The sequence below is a fragment of the Quercus lobata genome, chromosome 11, assembly GCF_001633185.2.
Source record: "Quercus lobata isolate SW786 chromosome 11, ValleyOak3.0 Primary Assembly, whole genome shotgun sequence".
NCBI classification, from domain to species: Eukaryota; Viridiplantae; Streptophyta; class Magnoliopsida; order Fagales; family Fagaceae; genus Quercus; species Quercus lobata.
The window spans coordinates 30,711,773-30,724,792 of record NC_044914.1 but is presented as its reverse complement, the minus strand read 5'-3'; the positions used below and the strand labels follow the sequence as shown (position 1 = coordinate 30,724,792).

General features: G+C 34.5%; 1 protein-coding gene across 1 annotated transcript; it reads right to left on the bottom strand.

The window, feature by feature from the left end:
* Positions 1–2,124: 2,124 nt before the first annotated feature.
* Positions 2,125–3,527, bottom strand: LOC115966707 (transcription factor bHLH54). The gene is given in 7 exon segments (XM_031085880.1): positions 2,125–2,223; positions 2,339–2,404; positions 2,489–2,554; positions 2,655–2,680; positions 2,683–2,883; positions 2,988–3,296; positions 3,299–3,527. Coding segments are annotated over 7 exon segments (996 nt in total).
* Positions 3,528–13,020: the final 9,493 nt, after the last annotated feature.

Genomic DNA, 13,020 nt, shown 5'->3' with positions numbered 1-13,020 from the left:
TAAAGTAATAGTGCCACGTGTCATACCCATGGCCGAGGGAGCCATTATCGCGCCGAGGAGGTCACACCCTCAGACAGTAAGGTCACGTCAATGGCACGTTACTAGAGGAGGTCATACTGTAGAGAAAGAGTTTCGAAGAAGGGGTTAGCCCTGACATGACTGAAGGGATGGTGGCTACCACCATATTTAATACATCCCACCAAATCTCTTGACTGCATTTATGTTAAAAAGACCCCTGAACAATGCTGTCTTGACTGCTGCAACTCACAAGGGGTTTGGGAAGGTGTGTGATGGGACAAGCATTCAAGTAGTAGCCTGGATAATCAACAAATAGAGAGCTAAGATCATCTAAAAGGAGCTATATAATGCAAGAAACCCTCCCAAGAGAGGGGATCGGAAAAACTTGTAAAAAAAATACTGTAGTAACAAGAACTAAAATTGTATTTAAGTCTAAAAAAATTATATTTAAGAACCCCTCTCCTCGAACTTCGCTGAGAAAGGATTTCTTTGCATAGAGCTTGTCTTTCTTTGCTTTTTTACTGTCTTTTAATCCACTGCGCACGCTGTTATATCCATTGAAGCCTAATTTTTAAGCCCACTCTCTACAAATTCATTATGTTGGGCTTTTTGGGACTGAATCCTTCTACCTTTTAGGCTCAGGAATCAAAACGCTGCCCTTACAGATTACATATATTTTTACTGATTCAGATGCTTTAACATGTGGTGATAGTACGATTAGAGATCTAAAGGCTTCCTAGGTTGGGTTAATGTACACTCAACTTCAATCACCTTAGTGTGATATAGCTAGAATGCAACCAAGGAAGTTAGGGTCTCCCTTGCACTCTTCATTTGTGTCCTAGATTTCATCGATGTTAGGTTCGTAGACTTGTTCTTCCAAATCTTCTTTGTCATCCTCTTTTTCTTGTCCCTTGAGGACGAGCTTTATTGGGATTTGGGACACTAGGCAATAACATGACCAAAGCCTCAGCATCTAAAGCATTAAGCCCAGGGAATTTTGTTTATGAGGTTCATTTTAGTCACTCCCTTTCCTTAGTCATCTTTGCCAAGTGATGTACTATTGTGGTTGAGTTTGGTCTGAGGTGAAAATTCTGATGGTTTATTAATTGACTGGTGGAAATTACGTAAGGTGTTTTACTTTGAGGTGCTTTTTAGATTAAGTGACTAGTTCATATTTTTGAACTAGGGTGTATGGTTGGTAACCTCATCTTCTCATCCTCAGATTATATTGCATCTCATTATGTATTCATCAAATTGTGATACGTAGTTAGAACCTTTTTTTTTCTTACGAAGCATACCTATTCCCTTGTCTATGAAGCATACCTACCCGAGAAGATCACTCTGATAAGATTCGGGTAGGTACTTCTCGCTGACCTTTTCCTTCATTTCTATCCAATTGGTTATAGCAAATTGGTTAGGATTTCAGTTCTATCTCATCAAAGTTTAGCTCTACTTTTTAAAGTTCCATTTTTAGCAAATTTGACCTTGTTGTCATCAGATAAGTTTTAGTGTTTTACTACTTAAAGAAGGTTTAATATCTAAGCGACGGTCAAAAGTAGTGCTCAACATATCAATCTCTCATTGGGGTCCCTGAATTTATTCCTATTGATTTGGATTCTTATGATTGGTCACACAATTCTTTATTGTCAGAACAAAATCACTTGACACTCCTCTAGGTTACTTTTTGGAAACATAGTTCACCCTGATTTTCAACTGTTTGTATTCGACTTTCAATGGAGAATGGTTATCGAAAAATTCTGTTCACTCTTAAAGCATATCTAGCAGGACATTTCATGACTGACATAACTAATTCTTGCAATTTATTGTTGCGTTGTTGGTATGTACTGGGATGTTTACATAAAGGGCCAGCAACTTGAATCACTGGCTAGTAGGAAGAGTTTTTGCAACGGAGCTAAAAATTGTGCTCATAAGAAGAATTTCTGTGTAAGTGAAAGAAATTGAGGGATTAGTCATAACAAGTTCCCTATAGGAACTGTGATAATAGGACTTGAAATTTTCCTATACAAATAAGCCCATTTGAAGTTGCCATGGCATCTTGATGTATTTGCATCATACTATATGGACTGCTATGTCGTCCTTTATTTTCTATGATTTTCTCAGCGAGGTGTTTTTCAGATCAAGACCAATGTCCAATCCATTGTAAGCGATGGGAGCATGCATCCATAGTTCATCAGAGCTTAAAAGCTACAACATTTAAAACAAGATAACCAAAAAAAGATTAGAAACATATTAATACAAAAGTAGCACTACTGTTTTAACCTCATCTTTTCTTACGTATACTAACAAGGATTCCCTTTACCTTAATCTGGTGCTGTAAAAACTTCACATATTGGAAAGCTTCCTCAAGCATTGTGCTAATATCAACCTGTAATACCAAAGAACTATTTGTCAGAATTTCAATTACACCTCAGACTTTCAGAACAATTTCTAGATAGAGAAAAGTGCTCACCTTTGTTCCATTAGGGACAAGGTTCTGCAGGACTCTCAACCTTTCATTTATTTTCTCTCTTCTTTTCTGCAAGATACAAAGGAAGGATCAATTATTCAATGTCACATTCATGGGCAGGAAAATTTCAATAAAATTGGTCAATGTGCAAGCATTTGAGGGAACTTACCCTTGCATAGACGCTCTGGGGATCGTGGCTGAACCCGTCCAGGCTCTTGTTTTTCCATTCAAGTTTAGAGTTACATCCCCTTTTGTGGTCAAACTTGAGGTCACTCCTACATTCAGCTCCTGAGAAGAATTGGACTCATCCTCCGAGGAGCAGCTACTTGAACTTTGCCCAGTAAGGCCAGCATTACCATCTTCTTCTTTGATTGTTGAATTCGTATGCTCTTTAGGACCTGCATTATTAAATTAGGATTTCATTAGGAATAGGAGAAAACTCGTTTTATCTTGCATAATGATAATAGTAACACTTCGCTAAGGAGTTGTAATAATAGGATACTCACATCTTCTAAACTCCGAGCTCTTTTCTTAGAGTTCTCAGATGGGTTGTTACATTTGTCTTCTGAGATTGAATCAGGCATTGATATCTCAGATCCCCTTCTAAGCGTTGATTCTTTTTCAGCTACAGTAGGTTCAGCTAAGTATCCAGCAGACTCTACTGGAATTTCGTCACTCATTTCTTGGTTTAAGCAGTCATTTCCTTCAATGAGAAATGAGCTGCTGTTTTTCATGTCAGCCATACAAATATCAATGGACATGGAGCTATTCTTGGATGCTAAAATTGGATGAGAATCACTCATGTAGTAACCTTTTGGCTCAAAATACCGCCACCAAAGTTTGAAGAAATAGAAATAGCCATATCTGAATAATAGTATGAAAATTCAGTAAGTCCTGCCATGTTCATAGATGAATCATGGCAAGGCCAAAATGCAGATGGCAAGTTATTGAGCACTTGAGCCATAAAATGAGCCTCCTCAGGAGTATACATTCCACTAAGAGAGCCCCATTGTCCTTCAGAGATGACTCCCAAATGCTCCATATTTTGTGTGGAAGCTTATTAGAAAAAAATGGTCTTTTTTTTTTCTTTAGTGTTTGAATGTTAGCACAAGCTCGATGATGGTAAAGAAGGGCATGAAGATTGAACTATTTATACCAAAAGAGTATTAACAAAGGGTTGACATTTTGATACTGAACATATAATTGCCAACATATTATTAGAAGAAAAATGTCCAAATTCATTATAAGAAATATGCACAAGTCCATGATAGGGCCAATGACAACTAAAGCAGATTAGAATAATGCTGATTTCAAAATATGGCCTTTGGTGCCTTTCTTACTCCACCTTAAAGCTTAAACTAAAAAGAAAAAAGAATTATAAAAAGAATATTATTGAAATAATTAAGTAGAAGAATAATTCTAAAGACACCAAATTTTACAACTTGCAAATTTGTATGTCTATAAATGATGGACACTTTCTGCTCATATGAAACCATCACTTTTTTTTAATCACTTATTATTGCATGAGTCAATAAGTTGTGAAATTGAGTGTGGGAATGGTTGTGTCCGTAGTACATAGAATGGTTGGTATTAAAAAAAAAAAAAAAAAAAAAAATGAGAGCCGGATATGGTGAGGTGGGGAGAAGAAGAGTCTCACCTGATGATGGAGAGAACGTGGGATGTTTTGAAAATGGTAAACATATATAATGTACGAAACAGAATGATAATGACATGCTTATGATTAGAATGCCTCCAAACTTGAATCATGTTGGTGTTTTAAACCAGCGTAATGTGCATGACTTTAATTCCAAAATTTTCACTATGTCATATAGGTATATAACCAAAAAAAAAAAAGCATCACGAACTCTTTGATTAATAGTCTGTTTGAAATCCGTTTATTTTGTTGAAATTGAAAACTTTTTGCTATAAGTACCGTAGATAAAGGTAAATATTAGTTGAAATAGTACAATAAGACCTATAAATAGTACCAAAAATTGCAGTGGGATCCATGAATAGTAGCAAAAATAAACTGAATAGTAAAAAAAGTTGGCAAAAAATAAGCTAACCAAACAGACACTAAGAGCCTATTTGGGATCTGCTTATTTTGCTAAAACTGAAAACTTTTTGTTGAAAGTACTGTAGATAAAGGTAAAAGTTAGCTGAAATAGTACAGTAGGACTCATGAATAGTACTAAAAAGTACAATAGGACCCATAAATAGTAGCAAAAATAAACTGAATAGGAAAATAAACTGACATTTTAATTTGGAGTCAAACAGACACTAAAGCATAGTAATTAGAAAAAGAAGGAAATTACTATGATATTAACATAAATCAAGAATGATATTTATAATATTAACATAAATCAAGAAGGAAATTACTTTAATCGTTTTCTTATGTTTTCCACTAATCAGGCCTCCCCCATATGACAATTGAACCATTTTGTTTTTATTCTGTGGTCCACGAATTCACCCAAATGAGAAAGAAAGAATAAGGTGGAGATAAATTTTTTTTTTTTTTGGTTGAGAAAATGACTGTGTAGACTATATTGTACTTAATAAAAAGAGCACGTGACTCAGCATTTGTTGTCAAAAATGTATAAATTAGAGTAAATTCATCAGAGTATATCGGGGGAGAAACTATCTTTTGGTTCACGAGAAACTACACCCTGTTTCGGGTGGATGTTTCCTCCATCTCACAAGCTGGTGGGACCCATAGTTGGTAGGTCCCACCAGCTATGAGACAGAAGAAACATACACCCGAAACAGGGTGTAGTTTCTCCTGGTTCACGCGTGGTTTATTTAGTGGGGCAACTGTCAATCCTTAGATCTAAGGGCTACCTCTCATTTATGTCCACGCCAGTACGGAACAACGGATCCAACAGTTGGGCTGACATGAGTTTTGGGTTGACCCTAGGAAATGGTCGGTGATATATATAATGGATTTTACAAGGCACACATTAATTTCCATTTTTGGAAAAAATTTTCTCGAAAATTGAAGTAATGATGGTCGGTGATATATATAATGGATTTTACAAGGCACACATTAATTTCCATTTTTGGAAAAAATTTTCTCAAAAATTGAAGTAATGACAGCTTTTTCAATTTTCGAGAAAATGTTCCCAAAAATAGAAAGTTTAATGTGTACCCTAAGGGCACACATTAACCGGACCCATATATAATGGATAAATTGAAAAGTATGGAAAAAGTTCTTTCTATTTATTTATTTATTTATTTAAGAATACTAAATATTTTAATACACAAACATAATGGGAGAGGAGAGACTAAATTAAAGTAAATAAATGTGTAAAGACAAAGTATATATAAAGTTAAAATGGTTCATGATATTATTAGAGAGAAAAAAAAAATGTCAAAGATAAATGTGTAAAGTCAATCGATTAATATATTTAATAGGGTCTGGTTAATGTTCTTAAGTCATATATTAATCATTTATTTTGGAAAAAAATTTATGGGAATTGAAAAAACTGTCAAAACAGTAAATTACTTTTTCATTTTTCTATAAAAAGTTTACTAAATGTATGCCCAAAAGGCACACATTAGTAAAACCCTATTTAATATTATCAAAAAATTAGAGGAACAAATCAATTAAAAAAAAAAAAAAAAAAGGTGATGTGGTTGATGATTCGGTCCATTTTAGTTTATTTTGGTTCACTTTAGTACATTCAGTTCACTTCGATCCATTTTAGTCTACTTCGGTCCATAGGATGATGTTTTTTAATTTTTTGAATTTTTTTTTTCTATTTTTTTGGGAATTCTCTAGCTAGGGTCGAGTAAAAACGGTTCAGAACAAGAAAAAAAATGTCTCTCTTTTTCGGCCTGTCCCGACCCGTTTCGGCCTAAAATGAAACCAAGATGCTGTTTTTTAATTTTTTGAATTTTTTTGGGAATTCTCTAGCTCAGGTTGGGTAGAAATAATTCCGAACGAGAAATTTTTTTTTTTTCTCTTTCTCGGCCTATCCGGACCCGCTTTGGCTTGAAATGAAGTTAGGATGATTTTTTGAATTTTTTTGCTATTTTTTTGGGAATTCTCAAGCTCGGGTTAGGAAAAAACGGTTTCGAACCCAAAAAAAAAAAAAAAAATTCACTTTTTTTCGGCCTATCTTGACTTGTTTTGGCTTGAAATGAAGCCAGGATGATGTTTTTTAATTTTTTGAATTTTTTTGCTATTTTTTTCAGCATTCTCTTGCTCAGGTCGGGTAAAAATGGTTTCGAACGAGAAAAATTTTTTCTCTCTTTTTCAGCTCGTCCCGACCCGTTTCGGCTTGAAATAAAGCCAGGATGATTTTTTAATTTTTTTGCTATTTTTTTTTTTCAGAATTCTCTCGCTCGAGTCGAGTAAAAACAGTTCCGAACGAGAAAATATTTTTCTCCCTTTTTCGGCCTGTCCCGACCCGTTTCGGCTTGAAATGAAGCTAGGATTATGTTTTTTTAATTTTTTTGCTATTTTTTTTGGGAATTTTCTAGCTTGGGTCGGGTAAAAACAGTTCCGAATAAGAAAAAAAAATTTCTCTTTTTTTCGACCTGTCATGACCCGTTTCGGCTTGAAATGAAGCCAGGATGATTTTTTTTTTTTTAAATTTTTTTAATTTTTTTGCTATTATTTTCAAAATTCTCTCACTCCGGTCGAGAAAAAACAACTCTAAACGAGAAAAATTGTTTCTCCCTTTTTTGGCCTGTCTAGACCCATTTTGGCTTGAAATGAAGCCAGGATGATGTTTATTAATTTTTTGAATTTTTTTCTATTTTTTTGGGAATTCTCTAGCTCGGGTCGGATAAAACCGATTCCGAACGAGAAAATTTTTTTTTCTCTTTTTCAGCCTCTTGGCTTGAAATGAAGCTAGGAAGTTTTCTAATTTTTTGAATTTTTTTTTTCTATTTTTATGGGAATTCTCTAGCTCAAGTCGGGTAAAAACGATTCTGAACAAGAAAATTTTTTCTCTCTTTTTCAACCAGTCCCAACCCGTTTCAGCTTGAAATGAAGTCAGGATGATGTTTTTTAATTTTTTGAATTTTTTAGCTATTTTTTGAGAATTCTCAAGCTCGGGTTGGGAAAAAACAGTTCCAAACTAGAAAAAAAATTTCACTCTTTTTTGGCCTATCCCTACTCGTTTCGGCTTGAAATGAAACTAGGATGATGTTTTTTAATTTTTTGATTTTTTTTTTGCTATTTTTTTCGGAATTCTCTCGTTCGGGTCGGGTAAAAATGGTTCCGAACGAGAAAAAATTTTTCTCTCTTTTTCAGCATGTCCCGACCCGTTTCGGCTTGAAATGAAGCCAGGATAATGTTTATTAATTTTTTGAATTCTTTTGCTATTTTTTTGGGAATTCTCAAGTATGGATCAGGAAAAAACGATTTCGAACCAGAAAACTTTTTTCACTCTTTTTTCGGCCTATCCTGACCCATTTTGGCTTGAAATGAAGCTAGGAAGATGTTTTTTAATTTTTAAAATTTTTTTCGGAATTCTCTCGCTTGGGTTGGGTAAAAACGATTCCGAACGAGAAAAATTTTTTCTCTCTTTTTCGGCCTGTCCCGACCCGTTTTGGCTTGAAATGAAGCCATGATTATGTTTTTTAATTTTTTGAATTTTTTTGGGAATTCTCTAGCCCGAGTCAGGTAAAAACGGTTCCGAACGAGAAAAATGTTTTCTCTCTTTTTCAGCCTGTCTCGGCCTGTTTCAGCTTGAAATGAAGCCTGAATGATGTTTTTTAATTTTTTGAATTTTTTTGCTATTTTTTTCGGAATTCTCTCGCTTGGGTCGGGTAAAAGCAATTCCAAACGAGAAAAAATTTTTCTCTCTTTTTTGGCCGGTCCTGATCCATTTCGGCTTGAAATAAAGCTAGGATGATGTTTTTTTAATTTTTTGAATTTTTTTGCTATTCTTTTGGGAATTCTCAAGATCGGATCGGGAAAAAACAGTTTCGAACTAGAAAACAAAAAAAAAATCTCTTTTTCAGCGTATCCCAACCCGTTTCTGCTTGAAATGAAGCCAGCATGATGTTTTTTTAATTTTTTTAATTTTTTTATTATATTTTGGGAATTCTCAAGCTCGAGTCGAGAAAAAACGGTTCTGAACCAGAAAAAAGTTTTTTACTTTTTTTCGGCCTGTCCCGACCCGTTTCGGCTGGAAATGAAGTCAGGATGATGTTTTTTAATTTGTTGAATATTTCTTCTACTTTTTTGGCCTATAGCTTGGGTTGGGTAAAAACGGTTTCAAATGAGAAAAACTTTTTCTCACTTTTTCAACCTGTCCCGACCAGTTTTGGCTTCAAATGAAGCCAGGACGATGTTTTTTAATTTTTTGAATTTTTTTGCTATTTTTTGGGGAATTCTCAAGCTTGGGTTAGGAAAAAATGGTTCTGAACCAGAAAAAAATTTTCACTCTTTTTCAGCCTATCCCGATCCGTTTCGGCTTGAAATAAAGCCAAGATGGTGTTTTTTAATTTTTTTAATTTTTTTGATATTTTTTTCGGAATTCTCAAGCTCGGGTCAGGAAAACACGGTTTCGAACCAGAAAAAAAATCTCTCTTATTCGGCCTGTCCCAACCTGTTTCTGCTTGAAATGAAGCCAGCATGATGTTTTTGAATTTTTTGAATTTTTTTTTCTATTTTTTTGGGAATTCTCAAGCTTGGGTCGGGAAAAAACGGTTCCGAACCAGAAAAATGTTTTCACTTTTTTTCGGCCTGTCCCGGCCCATTTCGACTTGAAATGAAGCCAGGATGATGTTTTTAAATTTTTTGAATTTTTTTGCTACTTTTTTCGGAATTCTTTTGCTCGGGTCGGGTAAAAACAATTCCGAACGAGAAAAAAATTTTCTCTCTTTTTCGGCCTATCCCGACCCGTTTCAGCTGGTAATGATGCCGGGATGATGTTTTTGACTTTTTTTGCTATTTTTTTGCGAATTCTAAACTTGGGTCGAGAAAAAACGGTTTCGTTCCAGAAAAATTTGTTCACTCTTTTTTTTCTTTTCCCAACCCGTTTCGGCTTGAAATAAAGCCAAGATGATGTTTTTGAATTTTTTTTTCTATTTTTTTAGGAATTCTCTAGCTCGGGTCGGGTAAAAACGGTTCCAAACGAGAAAATTTTTTTGTCTTTTTTTCGACCTCTCCCGACCCGTTTTGGCTTGACATTCCAAGATGATTTTTTTTTTTTTTTTTTTTTTTGCTATTTTTTGGAATTCTCTCACTCGAGTCGGGTAAAAATAGTTTCGAACGAGAAAATTTTTTTCTCTCTTTTTTGGCCTGTCTCGACCCGTTTTGGCTTAAAATAAAGCCAGGATGATGTTTCTTAATTTTTTAGCTATTTTCTTAAGAATTCTCAAGCTCAGGTCTGGAAAAAACGGTTCCGAATGAAAAAAAAAAAAAGAAAAAAAAAAATTTTCACTCTTTTTCGGCCTGTCCCGAAACGTTTCGGCTTTAAATGAAGCCAGGATGATGTTTTTTAATTTTTTGATTTTTTTTTCTATTTTTTTCAGAATTCTCTTGCTCGGGTCGGGTAAAAACGGTTCAGAACAAGAAAAAAAAAATCTTTATTTTTCGGCCTGTCTCGATCCGTTTTGGCTTAAAATGAATCCATGATGATGTTTTTTAATTTTTTGAATTTTTTAGCTATTTTTTTTATTATTCTCAAGCTCGGGTCGGGAAAAAACGATTCTAAACCAGAAAAAAAAAAAAAAAAAAAAATTCACTCCTTTTCGGCCTGTCCCAAGCAGTTTCGGCTTGAAATGAAGCCAGGATGATGTTTTTTTATTTTTTTTGCTTTTTCTAAATTCTCTCGTTCTGGTCGGGTAAAAACGGTTCTGAACGAGAAAAATTTTCTCTCTCTTCTCAGCCTGTCCCAACCCGTTTAGGCTTGAAATGATGCTAGGATGATGTTTTTTAGTTTTTTGATATTTTTTTGGGAATTCTCAAGTTCGGGTCGGGAAAAAACGGTTTTGAACCAGAAAATTTTTTTAACTCTGTTTCGGCCAATCCTAACACGTTTCGGCTTGAAATAAAGCCAGGATGATGTTTTTTTAATTTTTTTAATTTTTTTGGGAATTCTCTAGCTCAAGTCGGGTAAAAACGATTCCGAATGAGAAAAAAATTTTCTCTCTTTTTCGGCCAGTCCTAACCCGTTTCGGGTTGAAATGAAGCCAAGATGATGTTTTTTTAATTTTTTGAATTTTTTTGCTATTTTTTTTCGGAATTCTCTCGCTCAGGTCGGGTAAAAATGGTTCCAACGAGAAAATTTTTTTCTCTCCTTTTCGGCCTGTCCCGATCCGTTTCAGCCTGAAATGAAGCCAAGATGATGTCTTTCTAATATTTTCAATTTTTTTGCTATTCTTTTGGGAAATCTCAAGCTCGGGTCGAGAAAAAACGGTTCTGAATCAGAAAAATTTTTTCACGTTTTTTTAGCCTATCCCAAACCATTCCCGCTTGAAATAAAGCCAAGATGTTTTTTAAATTTTTGAATTTTTTTGCTATTTTTTTCGGAATTCTCTCACTCGAGTCGTGTAAAAACGGTTCCGAACGAGAAAACTTTTCTCTCTTTTTTGGCCTGTCCCAACCCGTATCGGCTTGAAATGAAGCCAGGATTAATTTTTTTAATTTTTTCAATTTTTTTAGGAATTTTCTAGCTCGGATCGGGTTAAAACGGTTCCGAATGAGAAAAAAAATGTCTCTCTTTTTCAGCCTGTCTGGGCCTGTTTCGGCTTGAAATAAAGCCAGGATGATGTTTTTTAATTTTCTTGCTTTTTTTTTTCGGAATTCTCTCACTCAAGTCAGATAAAATCGGTTCCGATCTAAAAAAAAATTTCTCTCTTTTTCAGCTTGTCCCGACCCATTTTAGCTTGAAATGAAGCCAGGATGATGGTTTTTTCATTTTTCAAATTTTTTTGCTATTCTTTTTGGAATTCTGAAGCTTAGGTCAGGAAAAAACGGTTCGAAACCAGAAAAAAATAATAATAAAAAAAATCTCTCTTTTTCGGCTTATCCCAACTCGTTTCTACTTGAAATGAAGCCAGGATGTTTTTTAATTTTTTGAATTTTTTTGCTATTTTTTTGGGAATTCTCAAGCTTGAGTCAGGAAAAAATGGTTCCGAATCAGAAAAAAAAAAAATGTTCACTTTTTTTCGGCCTGTCCCGACCCATTTCGGCTTGAAACAAAGCCAGGATGATGTTTTTTCATTTTTTGAATATTTCTTCTACTTTTTTGGGAATTCTATAGCTCGGGTCGAGTAAAAATGGTTCCGAAAGAGGAAAACTTTTTCTCACTTTTTCAGCTTGTCCCGTCCCGTTTCGGCTTGAAATGATGCCAGGATGATGTTTAATTTTTTGAATTTTTTTTTTTTTGGAATTCTCATGCTCGGGTCGGGAAATAACGGTTCTAAACCAGAAAATTTTTTTTCCCACTTTTTTGGCCTCTCCCGACCTATTTCGGTTTGAAATGAAGCCATGATGTTGTATTTTAATTTTTTGCTATTTTTTTCGGAATTCTCAAGCTCAGGTCGGGAAAAAACGGTTCCGAACCAGAAATTTTTTTTTTCTCTCTTTTTCGGCCTATCCCGACCCGTTTCTGGTTGAAATGAGGCCAGCATTACGTTTTTTAATTTTTTTGGAAATTCTCAAGCTCAGGTCGGGAAAAAACGGTTCCAAACCAAAAAAAAAAAATTCACTTTTTTTTCAACTTGTCACGACTCGTTTCGGCTAGAAATGAAGCCAGGATGATGTTTTTTAATTTTTTGAATTTTTTTACTATTTTTTTTGCGAATTCTCAAGCTCGAGTCAGGAAAAAACAATTTCGTTCCAGAAAAATTTGTTCATTCTTTTTTGGCCTGTCCCGACCTGTTTCAGCTTGAAATGAGGCCAAGATGATGTTTTCTATATTTTGGATTTTTTTCTATTTTTTTGGGAATTCTCTAGCTCGGGTCGGGTAAAAATGTTTCCAAACAAGAAAAAAAATTTCTCTTTTTTTCGGGCTGTCTTGACCCGTTTTAGCTTAAAATGAAGTCAGGATGATGTTTTTTAATTTTTTGATTTTTTATGCTATTTTTTTCGGAATTCCCTAACTCAGGTCGAGAAAAAACAGTTCTGAACTAGAAAATTTTGTTCACTCTTTTTTTTTCCTGTCCCGACCTGTTTCGGATTGAAATAAAGCCTGGATAATGTTTTTTAATTTTTTGAATTTTTTTGCTATTTTTTTTCTGAATTCTAAAGTTCGGGTAGGGAAAAAAGGGTTCCGAAACAGAAAAGTTTTTCTCTCTTTTTCGGCTTATCCCAACCCGTTTTGGCTTGAAATAAACCAGGATGATTTTTTGAGTTTATTTATTTATTTATTTATTTTTTGGTATTTTTTTGGGAATTCTATAGCTCGGGTTAGGTAAAAAAGGATCCGAACGAGAATAATTTTTTCTCTCTTTTTCATCCTATCCCGACCCGTTTTGGCTTGAAATGAAGCCAGGATGATTTTTTTTTAATTTTTTGAATTTTTTTGCTATTTTTTAGGGAATTCTCAAGCTTGGGTCAGGAAAAAACGGTT